Raw genomic sequence first — 15,859 nt, forward strand, 5'->3', positions numbered from 1 at the left:
GGTGCGCTCGAGCCCTATTGCGGCATGGCCGGCAGGATGCCCCTGGTACTTTGCGTTGTCTTTTGTGAGATAGAGAGCTGAGGCTGGGTCGAGAGCACGAGTAGGCGTCCGAGCAAATCCTTGATGAGACATTTGTCGAGTCGTAATTGTTTAAAACAATGCTTGACATGACAGAAGAGTGTGGTGATATGGTCCTGGCGTCATTCGAGATGGCAACAAGTAGATTGGACACCGGTCTTGTTGTTCTTATAGCCATCCTATCTTCAGCGGAGTTGGCGGTAAAGCATGCGACATTGCGTGTTTCTTTGTTGGTGCAGTTGTCCGAGGCTGGGCTGAGGCCGGGTCGGATCATTGATATGCAGTCATGATTAGAGTGGTTGGAACATCGGTCAGAGTGGGGAAATAGTGCCTGATATTCACGCCCTAATCGTTGTTGTGGGTAGTAAAGACTAAAGAGTAGATTAGACCGAGGTCGTGTCACCCTTTGTTGACTTTGGTGCCCACAGCGGGGTAGGTGGTCGTACATACTGTATTAAATGCACGAATTCTAGGGTCTAAGAAGTCGGTCGAGGTTGGGCTCATGCCTGGACCTGGCTCGAGATGCCCTCGGGCGAGGCGGCCATGCATTTTCCCGCCCGAGGGTGTCCTCGGGAAAGTCGCGAACCCACGCAGGCGTACTGTTCGCTAAGGCTGGCCTTGGGCGAAGCGTAGTTGTGCGGCCAGCGCGCGGTGCCTCAGGCGAATCGAGATTCAAGTCCCGCATGGCCTTGGAAGGCTGGGAGCGTGTTTGTTTTCTGATCCCTTGTTGCTCGGGTGTCTAGGTACGTTTAGGGATGTAGTCTGTTGAAAGTTTCCTAGAGGGGGTGAATAGGCAAGCGAAAATTTTCAATTTGTTCCTAATGCAAAGTATTTTATGGTCTCAAATATTATTTTTAAAAATGTTAGAACATTAATTGAGTTCTAAATTTATAATTACATAACATACAAATGATTCAAGATAAGATTATTGCGCCCATTAGATATGTGCTAGGAATCTTATGCCCTTTATTTGGTATAAACTTAATTGTGGCCGATCACATGTTTAGCCTTCCTCTTATGCGGTAGGGCCCACACCTTAACATATTAACTCTTCACGGTATCACCGACGCGCTTTCTCTCAGATCCAGGTTCTCTCTCCCTTTCAACTCCGGTGGCGGCGAGAGCAAGTAGCACAAACTTATGTGAAAGCGACTCCAAACTACGATGGATCCCCAGGCAAGTCAACCTCTCAGCTTTGGTGACACTCAACCCGTTAACTCTTCATAGGGTCACGTCGTGCGCTCTCTTGGATCCAAAGTCTTCTCTTTCTCAGATTCAGTGACAAAGAGGGTAAGTAGTATGGACTCTGGTTGCAGTGACGGCGCCAGATCCCTAGGCAAGTCGGCCTCTTAGATTCTATGACGCCTTGACCTATTAACTCTTCATAGGGTCATTGTTATGCTTCTTCTCAGATCCAAATTCTCTCTCTTTTTCAGATCTGGTGACGGCGAGGGAAAGTAACATAGACTTCAGTGGCAGTGGCTCTAGACTACAACGCACCCCGAGCGGATCAACCACATAGATTGATTGTGCACTGACATATTATTCATAGGACCACTAATGCGTATCCTCTCAGATCCAAACTCTCTCACCCTTTTCAGATCTAGTGACATTGAGGGCAAGTAGCAAGAGTTTGGCAGCAGTCGTGGACTACGACGGATCCAAACAAGTCAACCTCTCAGATCTGGTGATTCCTTAACCTATTAACTTTTCAAAGGATCACCAACGCGCTTCCTCTCAGATCCAAACTCTTTTCCCCTTTTAGATCTGGTGACTACAAGGTCAAGCAGCACAAACTTTGGTGGTAGCAGCTTCAGACTACGAAAGGTCGCCAAGCAAGTCACTCTTCTCGCCCCCTCTTTTTATTTCCCTCTCACTCACAACTCGAGGCATGGTGGTTTGGGGTTGAAGAAGTTGGACCTTGCGATGTAAGGTTGAAGAAGCGGCTTTGGACCTAGGGTCTCTTTAAATAGAGTTGAAGAAGGAACCATAAATTTAGTGTTGGAGGGTTTGGGGGTTGGAGATTAGTTTTTGATAGGACATTAATCTTAAAGAGAATGGCTAAGTTAGGGTGGGTAGCTAGTCCAGGTGTCGGCGACGTCTTATGACTTAAGGTGGAGAATGTTTGGCAGGGAAGACCAACGATGGGAGCGAGCGGTTGTCTCGTTCAGTAGGGGGCATGAAGAACAATGATAGCACGAGCGAGCGGTGTGGCTCAACATCTGGGGTGTTGTGAGCCTATTGAAAGTGGATGAGATCAACAGTGGGGAATGACAAGAATTGAATTGCAATTTTTTTTCTTTTTTCCCCTCTCTATAGCTATGTGTGGTCGGTCTAACTACATCTTTCCTCCCTCACACAATAATCTATATGGAAACAACACAACTTTCTCAGATCATCTCCCCATGTCACTCTAGCCTGCTTTAAAAAGCAGCAAAAAGTTTTGTTAATATGAATATAATATGAAAAAAGGAACAAATTTTTTGAATGTGTTTCCTAGGACACCTACATGAATGCCTAAACTTTTTTATATGGTGTCAGTGCTCACTATCTTTCGGCATTGGCATTTTGAAATAGTATTGACTCCTATTTTGACGAGCACTACATACTTCATCAGAACCTAACATGCTTGTATAGCAATTTAAAAAGGTCTTTCGACATTCTATATCCATGTGCCCGGTTAATCACTCACTCGACTCGAGCATTCTAGAAAGGAATATGGATGCTTTTCTTTATTTCTTTTTCTTTTTTACATCTGAACATTACTTTGATCTCGCATTAACAAAGTATATACTTGTGTGCCGATGCCACATTCGTTGTTGCTAAATGCTAATTAGGTGAAAATTCTCGTCTTTGGCAGGAGTAATAAGCAGGATTCAAAGATGATGGTTACACGAGAGCATCCAATGAGGAGCAGGGAATGCCAGCTTTGCCATGAAAACCCGCTCTCTTCGCCAAGCATGACCAAAGTAAGAAACTCTTTTTGAACGAAGTTCTTGTAATCTTCATTCTGCATTTGCACCAGTTTTCGATTTAAATTCACGCTGCCATTATCCATTTATGATTGGGGAAAAAAGGGGGGGATCTAGCTAGGTGAAATCCAATGCTTCACAGAACCCAATCACTATTCTGCCTTCGTGCTGAATGCACAAGCCACTAGTATCCCACTTCTTTGATCCTGACAACGGTGTCTAGATGCTATACGTGACAGGCCTCGATCTACCCTTTTTTTTTGGTTAGCTGTGCATAACTGAACCCACCACACTCTATGTGCTGCGGTACACGGCAAAAACGAGCCCGTTGCACACTGACGCTGTACCGTGACAGCCGCACCGGACCAGCCACCACTCGATCGGCAATCTCTCGCTCGATTCCGAACCAAATCGAACGCGACCACTCCCGTTCGAAAGACAGTTTCGGGGTCCATGCCCGCACCAAATTTCGCCCGAAACGGCTGGCCGTGCCGGGAGAACTGGCGCCCCAAAGTCGGAGGAGAAGCACACCTGCACGGAGATTCCCCCGAAGCAGACCTGCCCTCACCGAACTCCCGATTTCTCCCTGAATTCTCGACCAAATCAGACGAGACCACCCGCATTTGAAAGCTAGTTTAGTGACCTACAAACGCAGAGAGTTTCAAGGCGAACGGTGGATCACGTCGCGAGAGAGGAGCTCGGGGATCCGGGGGAGAAGCACAGATGCAACAGGCTAGTGGCGTCCACCCAGGAGCAGGGCCGCGCGCCAGCGCCCCCCCCCCCGAGCCACGGGCCTGGGCGAGCGTCCCCCCCGCCCGTTGGATCTGGGCGCGGCGCGGCAGCGATCCGCGTGCGAACCCGCTCGGCCAATCGCAGCGCGGCGCTACGTCCCTGAGCCTTTCCACCCGCCTCCGCTATTTAAACGCCCTCCTCGTCACTTCCCTGTCTCATCAGTCATCACCCACCGCCTCCGCCGCCGACAACAGCGTAGTGTAGTGTAGTTCCGGAGAGGGTTGGGGAGAGTAGTAGTGATCCGCAATGTCGACGGAGGAGGCTGTTGTGGCTGAGGTCCCGGTGACCGAGGTGCCAGCGGAGGTCCCGGCGGCCCAGGTGGCCGAGGCGCCCAAGGCGAAGAAGGCGCCCAAGGAGAAGAAGGCGCCTAAGGAGAAGAAGCTTTCCGCGGCGAAGAAGCCGGCGGCGCACCCTCCCTACGCTGAGGTGAGGTTTAGTCCGTTGCGATCTAGCCGATTCGTTGCTTCGTTAGGATCGTCTCCTCTTATGGAATCTGTTGGATTGATTCTGTCGCTCTGTTCTGTTCATGTCCGCGAATTCGATATTGAATCTGAGACGCAACCTGTTGGGTCTGTCTGGCTGCAGATGATTGTAGAGGCGATCGCTGCCCTCAAGGAGAGGAAGGGGTCGAGCTCGGTGGCCATCAGCAAGTACGTCGAGGGGAAGCATGGCGGCAAGCTCCCCACCAACTTCCGCAAGCAGCTCACTGTGCAGCTGAAGAAGCTCGCTGCCGCCGGCAAGCTGACGAGGGTGAAGAACTCCTTCAAGCTGCCGGCCACCGACGCCAAGCCCAAGGCCGCCAAGCCCAAGGCACCCAAGGCCGCGCCCAAGCCCAAGCCCTCGCCGAAGGCGAAGGCCAAGACCGCTGCGAAGCCCAAGGCGGCGTCGCCCAAACCCAAGGCCAAGGCCAAGGCCAAGCCTGTCGCTCCTGCCGCCGCGTCGCCCAAGCCCCGCGGGCGCCCTCCCAAGGTCGCCAAGACCTCCGCCAAGGCCTCCCCCGCCAAGGCAGCCAAGAAGGCGGCTGCTCCTGCCAAGAAGGGAAAGGCAGCGGCGGCTCCTAAGAAGGTGGCAACCCCGAAGAAGGCTGCTGCTGCTGCCGCCCCGGCCAGGAAGGGCGTGGCCAGGAAGGCCAAGAAGTAGTCTGCCTGCCTTGTCGCTGGCGAGATCCCCCCCTCAATTCCGCCTATAGATTCCCCTCTTTCATGGATTTTGATCCAATCGTAATATTGTCAGTAGCTCTAGATTCGTCGGTAGCTCCAGCATGAGTGTCGGTGGTAGTTCTGTGCCTGTAAAAACTTGGGATAGTTGATCGCGTGTGATCAGCCGTCATGCTCCTCCAGTCTCTATGAACAAGCTAAGCTATAATAGTATTTTGCTATCCTATGATCCCCGGGTTGTTGGCTTATTGTTGTCAATATTTTTTTGGTTGCATCTGGTTTGGATTTCTGTTTTTTAAATTGTTGGATCGGTTGATTTTGTTGGATTTAGAAGAATCCTGGCATTGCATTAAGTTCGGACTTCTGGTTTCTGCTTTTCATGTGATTCTGTTTGTTCAATTGTTAGATTGATTACCCTGGACAATGAATAGCAGGAGACTCATTTCGGTTTCATTGTCAACTGCATCAGAGTTTCTAAGTAAAAAATTCAGTAGTGAGATTCTTTGCTGCATTCGAAGTGCTGAGAATCCATCAACCAATCATCCTAAACCTAAACCTACGATATAAAGTCTTTCATGCTCTAACCATTATTTTTCGAAATGAAAAACCTGTCCCTTCAGTATTGAGGTGCCTATAGAAACAAGACATGACACATGATCTGATGTCTCCATGCTTAGCGTAGCAACATCTGAGGTCGGATAAGAAACTGTCCAACTAGCCAAATGCGAAGAACCAATCCAAATCCAAAATGCTCAAGAAGAGGTATCTACTATTTATCAGTCCATGTAAATCACCTCCATTTTAGAGGTAGCTCAACCAAGCTCAGATAACTGATAGCATCATTGAACAGAGACATTTCAGTATAATCAACTCCAGCTTGTTTTGATCCTCTGGGATTTTATGAAGATTAAAATCTCCCGTGATCAACTAGTCAATTCAACCCGACATCTGAATCATTTTTTTTGAATGCCCATCTGAATATTTTTGAACCAGAGAAGACATTTTCTTTTACCGACCGGAGAACAGGGGGCATTCACATTTGTTAGGATCCAAAACAACACCATTATGCAAAGAATAGAACTCTAAAGAAGCAGCATATATATATTTTTTGAAAATGAGCTTTTCCTCAGAATAGCAACTTTTCCAATAACAATGGATCCACCCGAGTCGTCCACAGAAGAATAAACTCAAAACGATCAAAAGAGGGGGGCGAGCAAAATTTGCAAATAAAATCGAGATCAAACCGATCACGCTTGGTCTCTTGCAAACAAATAAACATGATAAAAATCTACACATAATAAAATTTCTGTTAGAATTCTATTTCTTGTCTGAATTGGTGCCAGCTAAAGACTTTCCAATAATATCTATTGTTCATGACAAAAGTTAATGGCAAGACAGAATCTCTTTAGACAACAAAGAGCATAACCGATGTGTGGTGCCAGGCTTCTGGACCATTCTCTGGCTTCTCTTCTAGGCCCTTGCCATCTGCATTTTCCTGATCCTTTGTTATGGCCCACCACCCTTTTCTTGGCTGGCTTGGCCATAAGCTCTGTTGCTCCATTAGGGCCCAGAGGGTAAAGATTGCAGAAGGTGATGCTAAGCTCCTAAACTACAAAGTAAGAGACCAAAGGTGGCTTAGTGACATAACCAACACATTTTCTGTCTTTGCAAAGATGTTGGATTAAAGCCCTTATTCAGTTCATGGAGTTGGCTGCTACGTCTAACTTTTGATTGAGAGGCTTACCATGCTTTGAGCCTTTCTTCAGGGTAGGTGAAGCAGGTCAACAGGCGTTGGATCAGAAGAGGCTGACGACATGAGACCGAAGCCAGGATGGGGTCATGGCTAGAGATGACAATGAGCTCTAAATTTTACACTATAAGATTTAATGATCGAATCAGGTTAAGATCGAACCTTATTTCTATTCATTTTAAAATAAATTTTATTTAAGGCCATAACATTTTATGAAGAATCATTTAGATCATGATCCATTATCACCTCTAGTCATGAGGTCCATCGGATGCTTAGTAACCAAGCTTGTATTGTTCGGCTGGCTAGGAGCCGCAACTGTTGTAGTTGTTCAGACGGCTGTAACTGTAATCCATATAGATAAAATACTGTAAAAGCCGCAGGCGTAGCCAGATTAAAGCCACAGTGCGGAGAACAAGCATAAGTGGCCAGCTAGATCATAGCTAGGAGGAGAAAAATCTGCATCTTAAGAAGAGGTCTGCTTAAGAAACTATCCAAGCCCACTCTAAAGAGGCCAGCTTAAGAAGCATCAAAGTGAAGAAATCCATCTATCCATCCATTCCCTTGGGATATTTCCTTATTATTAAAGCCGGATGGAAACGGCTCCCCTCACGGTATCCACGTCACCTAGAAGTTTTTCACGCGGACGATTCTTGATCAACGGCTAGGCATCGTTCTCAGGCAGGCTTCTCGTGAGCGACGCGAAGCTTCTAGGAGCTGCCTATAGATGACACCCCCGCCCCCGCGTAGCTTCGCCCTAGGGCGCCGCCCCTCCCGCCTGGGTGCGTCGTCGCGCTCACGCCCCACGCCGGGTAGCTTTAACCTCCGGCGCCGGCTCGGTATATCGCCGCCCATCCCCCACCCTCACCCCAGACGCCGGCTCGGCAGATCACCGCCCCTCCCACTGGGCAAGCCGTTGTGTGCACGCCCCACCCGCGTAGCTTCACCCCCGGCACCGGCTCAGCAGCTCACCGGCCCCACCCGCATAGCTTCACCCCCTGCACGTGGCTCAGCAGGTCACTGCAGTGCCCCTGAGACCCGGTGCCGTCCTGTTGGATCGAAGCTTCTAGATGACGCCAGATGGACAGCAGAAGCCCAATCCCCTCCATCGCTTCATCCCGTTGAGTTGCATATGCCACCAGAAGCCCCATCCCCTCCCTCGCTCAAGTGGCATCGCGACTCTGCGGTAAGGGCGGCAGCTCATCCACAGCGATGACGGTGACGTCGGGGACGCGGGAGGTGGCATCAGGGACGTGCTGTCCGAAAAGGTGCAGGGCGTCATTGAGCGTATGATCGAAGTCATGCGTAGGGTAGGGACCCAGGCGTCAACCTCTCCGCCCGCAGATTGACGTCCCGCTCCGGGTATGTCTGATTCTTCGATTCGCCTTGGGAGTTCTGTTACTGGCATTCAATCATCGATGACACCCAATTAATCATGGAATTGCATATTATTGTTCTCGAGGATACATAGGAGTACATCTATGCACCGCCGCCCATTAAGCATTTGGTCACGCCCTGTGCTTTTCCTTGGAGATAGATCATTATCAATCCCAATAACAATTAAAAGAACTGTGGTGTTCTTTGATGGATGTCTCATGTACACAGTAGAACAATTGGTACTTTGTATATGAAAATACTTTTATTCTATGAATACAACAGCGGTACCAAATTGTGTTATGTATGATGATCTCATGCTTCTCTTCCCTAGATGCCAGTGTTGAGATGTTGAAGTTTCAGGCCTAGACTGAAATGGGAGCGCCATTAAGGTACAGGCTTCACGAGATTCCATTGTTGGAAATTTGGGTACTGTACTTTCAAGTACTTCATTGAATTTGTTTTTCCCTCCTTAATTTACAGGATCTAATGTACCACATGATGATTCAATGGATTTGCGCAATGTAATTTGGCTATCTCCTTTGCCATCAAATGGATCTTTGGACTTCTGTGTCGTGAGCTATTATCCAAAGCATTAACTTCAAACATTAACTTCCACAGTACAATCTATATCAAGATGCATGATCAATTGTGTACTTCTATACTGATCTTTGGATCACCATAGTTAGTTCTACGAGTACTCATATACTTTTCTTTTCTTCACATGTCAAGAATTTACAAGGACCTGCGTCAATCCATTTCCAAACTTCTAAGTGTACTGTCCGCATCTTTCACAAGTAAGTTCATAGACAATATTTTACTTTTGCACAAAAAAACATGAATGTGTGCTATTGTTTGATAAGCTTTCAATGTTGCTAATCCAATTATCGTTTCCGCAAGCCGTTTAAGTGCTGCTTTGGAAGTAATTTTAGCATCGGAATTATAATTTTGCACAAAAAAAGGTTGCATGCTAATGATACATCATCTGTCAATTTTGCTACTCTAGCTGCTGTCATTACAAACCATGTTGTCATTACAAACCGTTTAGGTGTTGTTTGGAGACAGATTTGTACTTTTGAAGTAGAACAATTGCTTGCAGCTAAAACATTATCTGCAGACGCAAAAATTAATAAGCTAAAAATATTATTCATCGTAAACACTAATCCGTTTGCACACATACCTTCTATAACCAATATACAGTTTGCACCTAAAAATCTTATTCATCATAATCAGAAATCCGCTTGCATACATACTAAAATTTGCGGCCCATATTTTTACTTGAGAGATGTCTAGCTTCATGTGTTCCTTCTATATGAAATATACAATTTGTATATCATATTTGAACAAACATTAGAAGGAACACAGATTTGCTTAAAAAAAGATACCTAGACATATAATTGCTTAGATTTTAGTCATCGAGCTATTTCAATACTCTTCTGTTTTAACACCTGCAGACATGATTACACAACAACTGATTCTCATATTATTTTTTCCTCGGTACATATGATCTGTACAATTCTTGAAACAATGTTTTCTACTGCAAAAAATTAGCTGTTCCATTGAGGAATGAATTTATTAACAAGACACCAATCAAATTAGTCATCAAGCTGTTTCAATACTCTTCTGTTTTAACACCTGCAGACATGATTACACAACAACTGATTCTCATATTATTTTTTCCTCGGTACATATGATCTGTACAATTCTTGAAACAATGTTTTTGTACTACAAAAAGTTAGCTGTTCCATTGAGGAATGAATTTATTAACAAGACACCAATCAAATATTTTTTTAAAGATATAACCCATTTCTAACTCTTTCAAAAAAAAGTATGCTCCACCGTTACAGTAACATAAAACAGCCACCATTACTCTCCAAAACACCTTTTTAGATTCAAAAGGTTAGTATTACAACCTCCTTCCTTAAACACCTCTAACAGCCCGGAGAAATTACCAATTAACAGGTAGTATTTGTTAATTGTTGCGCTCATATTTTAGTGCCTAATAGATGCCTGACGAAATGCCTAGATGCTATGATTTTCTCCCAGATTCTGAGTTTCTGAATTTAGGTGCTGCATTTCTAAATATTTGAGTTTGCATACGTGCTATGATTTACTCCCAGATTCTAGCAAGGTATGTAACATCAGCCATGCATTCTAATTCTCCTACCATGCGCTCTAACTCGCTCCTCTAATCTACTGCAGGGGTGATATTGTTGAAGTAGATACATGGATTAGTGCTAATGGTAAAAATGGAATGCGTAGACATTGGCATGTACATGATTCTATAACAGGCCATACAATACTGAAGGTGACAAGGTTCAAATCTACGTCGTGCTCTTATGTTTATATCTTTAATCAATTTTATTAGCAATTTAATTCTACCAACTGCCATGTTAGTGTTACGATTGACACAACACTTATAGTTTCTCTGCTAAAAAACAACAAATCTTCTAGGTGCACCACCGGCACCCTGGATCATTATTGTTATTTTTTGGTGTCCTCTTGCTCCTATTATCCTATAATTCATCTGCTTGATAATCTCTTTTTTGTATAATGAGGTTTTATTGGCATTTTAAGGTTTACCACTGTCTACAACACACAAGTTTGGATTATATCTTGTGTCTCATAAGCAGTTTGGCAATAAAAGGAAGTATCTTCATAGGAGAACCGCCCCATTTCCATACTATGCAACACCAATGGACATGGTTGTTTAAGTATATGTTTTTTCTTTTTTCTTCTGCTTAATATATAATGGGGCGCAGTTCTCCTGCGCGTCTAAAAAAATAACACATGGTCTTTTAAACCGGGTTGTCAATAATAGTCCTCTGGCGCAATGTTTTGTAGGGCTTGGAGCAAGGCAATCAGGAAAAGCTTTCCTTTTGTCAATAATATATGGAGATGAATATTCTACTCTAGATAATATATCTATGATAATAATTTTATATGCTTGAGTACCTTGGCATTCCATTTTTCATGATATGATCAATCATTTTGTTTTCTTTGTTTCATGATTGCGTCCCACCAGAAAAACACCGGCTCATGTCTATGCTTCCTCTTCCAGGTGCCTGTGATGTGTTTTTCCTAGTAGCTTTGGATTTTGTTATTTAGGTGACCGATACTATCTATCACTACAAAGTAGAAATCTTGGAGTTATACATTTTATTAGAGAGATGAAGACTATTTATATTAGTTTTAGATGCATTCGGTACCACCTTGTTTTTCAGTGTCATGAATCATGGCCACATGAGAGAGAAATACAGGCACATCCGCACATGAAAAAATGATACATGTGTGAGTGGCTAGTTCATCTATGAGCATAACTAAATTGAACCCTGATGATATTAACCTTAGATGGTTATCAAAGGATGACATTGGGGATTTGGACTGTCTTCGCATTGGTGTTGTTTTTACATTTTTTCATCATGTTAGAATTTAGTGTTTAGGAGGATTTATGGGCGGCGTTTTATTAACAAAACTGAAAATCTTGTGTTGCAAGGATGAACTCCTGATTTCAGCGCTCTCCAGTATTTACTGATTAGGTTAGGACCAGTAGTATTATTTCTTGTGTAGTGCAATACTTCTGACTTTTGGTAGTGTGAGGGCATGAAAATAAGGCAAGGGGAAAAAAGACATAGACACTAGAGGAATTTGTTTAGAATTTTTTGGTTGATTGTTGCTACATATGTAGTATGTTAGTTTCCTACATCATTCTGCCATCTTTGGGTATTGGCCAGGTTATGATATAACCTTATTTATCAGACAGTTAGCCAGTTAAAAGTTGAAGAGTGACAGTTTGACGGACAACATACTCTTGGTTGTTATGTGCAGTGGACTCTTGCTACAGACCTGCAAAACCTGGCAATGGAGTTCAAAAAAAGCAGTCATCATGTTTAAAGCATTTCGCATACAAAACAAGTTATCTTATGTTGTCATCAGATAACTAGGTGTTGATAGAATGCTTGTCCAACCTTGTATTGTGTGCTTTGTTGGTGAATACCTTTGCAGGGTCAGGATAGTGTTGTTTTGGAAATGAATATAAATGGTCGGTGTCTACATTTGGATACAGTGAGTTTGAGAATGTGGTATGTTTTATTTTGTTCTTGTTGCATACCTGATTTTTTTGGTTCTTTTTATTTCTACATATTAGATATTAGCATGAGAAGTTTGTATATCTGTATAGTAACTTATGTCAGATCTAATGTACTATGAGTCATTCTTTATTAGATATTGAGATATTACCTGCATGTTAGACATCAGTGTGTGAGACTTTTATGTGGCTTTTCCCCTTTCCTTGTACAAATCCTATAGTAGGCTTTTATGTGGCACAAACCTGCAGTAAGATGCGCCTTATTCCCTTTTGCTTTGTAATCTGCTTGTTATTAATATGCCTCGTTGACTACACAGTTCAGCCTAAATCCCCAACCATTATAGAAGATGTTCTGGACTTCTACGTCTAAAGTTAACTAACGGTCTAGGATCTGCTTCCATTTACACTTTTTTACTTCAAGAGAGTAAGTAGTTGCCAGAGCACTTTTTCCACATATTTGTGGATAATAAGTAGACATCAAACTAGATCACCTGGACAACAGAGAATAAGGTGGCATAACTTTAGCAAAAAAATAGCTAAAGTTATGATTCTCTTTATGAATTTTCATAGAGATTGTGATGTCAAATATCTAAGAAGAAACGCATGGAAAACTTCTATATTGATAGAGTAGTTTCGTTGCAGAAAAAAATACTATATTGAAACGTGTTTGAGGCGAGAGGCATATCTTTGCTTCTGAAGTCCTGTTTTCTACCATAGGTTGGGTTGTACTAATGTTCAGAAGATGCATCCTACTGCAGGTTGGGTTGGGTTCTTTTGGATGACATATAGTGTTGGGTTGTGCAGTTCAAACACTCTTTCATTTTTCTTAAGTGCTCTTTACTTTTGATCTTTGTGATGGGCATCACGAGGAATCATGATATACTGATGTCAATATTTTTTAATCATTAGTCTATGCCAACTGCCAACAACCATTCCTCTATGTCCACTTGGACTATTATTCCAACTAGATGATTAACATATAGCAACCAACTTGAAGTTCCTTTACTTTAGCTTTTTATTGTAAGAACTAAGAACACAACCTTACATGTTGCCCAGGATGAAAGAATGGTGTTAATACATGTCAAACTAAAAGTTTAAGACTGCATCCTGGTCTGATTCTATAGTGGGACAATTCTTTTCTTGACTAATTGCTTTGTGGTTCTAGATTTTTTTAGTTTGACCTTTCAGGGATGTGCCTACTGAGATTGTTGCTGCTCAGGTCTAGCAGGCTCTGCAACTCCTGCAGCTTGCCGATATCCGAAGGGATCAGGCCAGATAGGTAATTCTGTGCCAGGTTCAGCTCATAGAGACTGCTCAATTTGGGACCGTCGTCGAAATTAGACCTGAGATCTGGTTGTATGTGACATTCAACACGTTGAGGGACACCAGGCTTCCGAGTTTAGGCGACATTGTTCCAGTTTTGCTTTCTTCAGTTCAAATTTTCTAGATTTTACAGATTCATGAATAGCCCCTTATTATTGGTGCAACTAATATTCAGTCTGCTAAAATATCAATGGCCCACCTAATTTCGTAAAAAAGGATGAGCACTACACGAACCATTCCTATACTTTGTGAACTTTGTTTTCAAACATGCCTTCTAGCTTTACCATATTAACAATAGACAACCAATTCAGTTGATGCTTTGACTTCTTCATTCCGGCGTTAAGTAGTACCCCTGCTCCTCAAGTACAACATGAGCGAGGTAATTGCTTTATCCCTTAGCCTATTTTATAGTCAAATAATATACAATCAGATGTTTGGATACCATATCTTTGTTAATTTCTTTTGTTCCATGTGCCTTGTCATATGTACTACAGTTATGTTCGTATATGCACATTAAGATCTTCAGTGACTTTTCTATATACACACCATGAACTACGCTAACTTTGAAGCATTGTAGGTGACTTTTAATAATATTCCCATTGCCGGTCACAAAACTCAAGTATTGTCACAGATCTTTTTATTAGGGACATAAAGTATGTGTATTTCTGTTATCACCACAACATATAGTTACTGCATTGATTTACTCGACACTCTTCAATACTGCTTTTATCATCACGTATTTTTTTCTTAAATCTACTACATTGTATGCATGATACACCAACATCTTCTTTAGTACCAAACGAAAAACCTAGCTACAATTAACATTTTTTAAGTCTCACAGGAATCTATTTTGTGTGGCTACAAAGGTTACCCATGCTGGCAGAAGCAATCTACTTTCGTGTACGTACGACCAACCTACTAAAACATGCCTTGTTTTATGTATGTTGCTGCATCCCGTATCAGAGAACACATAGCTTTCGTCTCCTGGGGAACTAATTCGATGCCACCCGCAACTCCTTTTTTATAAATATTATGTTGTTTGCTTATTTAAAACCAAACTTCATGTATGATACATGTTCTGTCTATGTACTCTTAAGTTTGTGTTAATTGTGCTACAACATTTATCTACTTTACAACCAAAATTGCCTGTTATACATACATACACAAGTTCGTCCACGTCAACATTTATCTACTCTACAACCATCATAACACACTATCCACCACAGTATCACACTATACATACATATGTTCACTTCGTCACGCGCGCATGGGCGCGCGCAATACACTAGTTAATAGTAGGCAGCCCAGGATCCACAGAAGAAAGGTATTTGGCCCACAGCCTGAAAGTGAAAGTTGCAGGACCTGTGTTGCTGGCTGGTGAAGGTAGCCAGCCCACTGAAGACTGGGTCCACTGAAGACCATCTTGGTGGCCACGCTCGGCGCTCGGCAGGTCGCTGGAGGAGAACGGAGGCATGTACCGCGTCGTCTCCAAGGAGTGGGACCATGAAGATCGAGAAGATGACCATGGCAAGGCTCAGGGACGACGACGCCGTGCGTCGCGACCTTCGCGACATCTTCATCTTTTGGTTTTGAAGCACAAGAGAATTGGAAATCAACAACTGGTGTCACTGGTTATTCTTAAGAACCATTTGCTACCGAATGTAGTCCAAAGGCTCCTTAACTCACAAACACATGAGACACAAAAATATAGAAAGACCAAATATTCTCATTCATCTATTCTGTTCACTGGTTATAATAAATGGTGGTGTCCTCTCTATATAGTGCAAAGTTAGAGTTTCGACTAGATGGGCCACATGGGCCTTTGGGGACCAAACTGGTTTCTTAACACTCTGCCTTGGCCCTCTTGCCGCAAGATGCACATGTCCCAAAACTCTACAAAACCTATTGGAAAATTTTTGGAGAAAGAGTACATAGCCCACGCTTGCTGTGTTGCATGATTTGCCTCATTAAAAACCTTACGTGAGAAATTTCTATTGAAATCTCACTTAAGGGGAAAAGAGTGTAAATCACCCTTTTATTCATTTAATCTTAAGGCTATAATTAGGTACTTGAACTTCATGCTCAAGATTCAATTTAGGAGTATGCAAATTTCTCCCCTTGAGAACCACACTTTAAGTCTTCTATAATTGCTTCAAGTCCATCCTTTCAATGATGGATGCAATGCTTAAATGTAGATCTACAAGATCCTCCTATGACTTATTATGCAAGATTCTAACGTGGTTCATCATATGCCTTCTTGATCATATGTTAATGGGATTTTCATACATAGCATATATCCCAACATTACTTATGCAACACAAGCTTCTTT

At 43.2% G+C, this 15,859-nt stretch overlaps 1 protein-coding gene and 1 long non-coding RNA gene across 23 annotated transcripts; both read left to right on the plus strand.

The window, feature by feature from the left end:
- Nucleotides 1-1,116: 1,116 nt before the first annotated feature.
- On the plus strand, nucleotides 1,117-5,245 carry LOC541964 (histone H1-like protein). 7 transcript variants are annotated; one of them, XM_035960761.1, is made up of 5 exons: nucleotides 1,117-1,254; nucleotides 1,680-1,765; nucleotides 1,844-1,913; nucleotides 2,939-3,047; nucleotides 4,428-5,245. In XM_035960761.1, the coding sequence occupies exons 4-5, from the start codon at nucleotides 2,961-2,963 to the stop codon at nucleotides 4,980-4,982; spliced, it is 642 nt and encodes a 213-aa protein (XP_035816654.1). In that variant the 5' UTR covers nucleotides 1,117-1,254; nucleotides 1,680-1,765; nucleotides 1,844-1,913; nucleotides 2,939-2,960; the 3' UTR covers nucleotides 4,983-5,245. The 7 variants fall into 7 exon arrangements, with proteins under 7 accessions (XP_035816654.1, XP_020396305.1, XP_035816652.1 ...); XM_020540716.2 differs by having other exon boundaries at nucleotides 1,152-1,254; nucleotides 1,844-1,905; XM_035960759.1 differs by having other exon boundaries at nucleotides 1,154-1,254; nucleotides 1,515-1,765.
- A 2,189-nt stretch (nucleotides 5,246-7,434) lies between these two features.
- On the plus strand, nucleotides 7,435-15,305 carry LOC103632031 (uncharacterized). 16 transcript variants are annotated; one of them, XR_004851356.1, is made up of 7 exons: nucleotides 7,487-8,108; nucleotides 8,455-8,512; nucleotides 8,604-8,740; nucleotides 8,853-8,917; nucleotides 10,188-10,251; nucleotides 10,323-14,430; nucleotides 14,890-15,305. It is a non-coding gene; the product is annotated as an uncharacterized lncRNA (long non-coding RNA). The 16 variants fall into 16 exon arrangements; XR_002263546.2 differs by having other exon boundaries at nucleotides 7,486-8,108; nucleotides 8,604-8,917; XR_555620.4 differs by having other exon boundaries at nucleotides 10,188-14,430.
- Nucleotides 15,306-15,859: the final 554 nt, after the last annotated feature.

This window comes from Zea mays, chromosome 7 (genome assembly GCF_902167145.1).
Source record: "Zea mays cultivar B73 chromosome 7, Zm-B73-REFERENCE-NAM-5.0, whole genome shotgun sequence".
In the NCBI taxonomy this organism is placed as follows: domain Eukaryota; kingdom Viridiplantae; phylum Streptophyta; class Magnoliopsida; order Poales; family Poaceae; genus Zea; species Zea mays.

Excerpts from the sequence above, each read along its gene's own strand:
- LOC541964 (NM_001111618.2), top strand. The coding sequence starts at position 4,089 with ATGTCGACGGAGGAGGCTGTTGTGGCTGAGGTCCCGGTGACCGAGGTG. Across the intron at positions 4,269-4,427 it reads CGCACCCTCCCTACGCTGAG|ATGATTGTAGAGGCGATCGC; the intron begins GTGAGGTTTAGT and ends GTCTGGCTGCAG.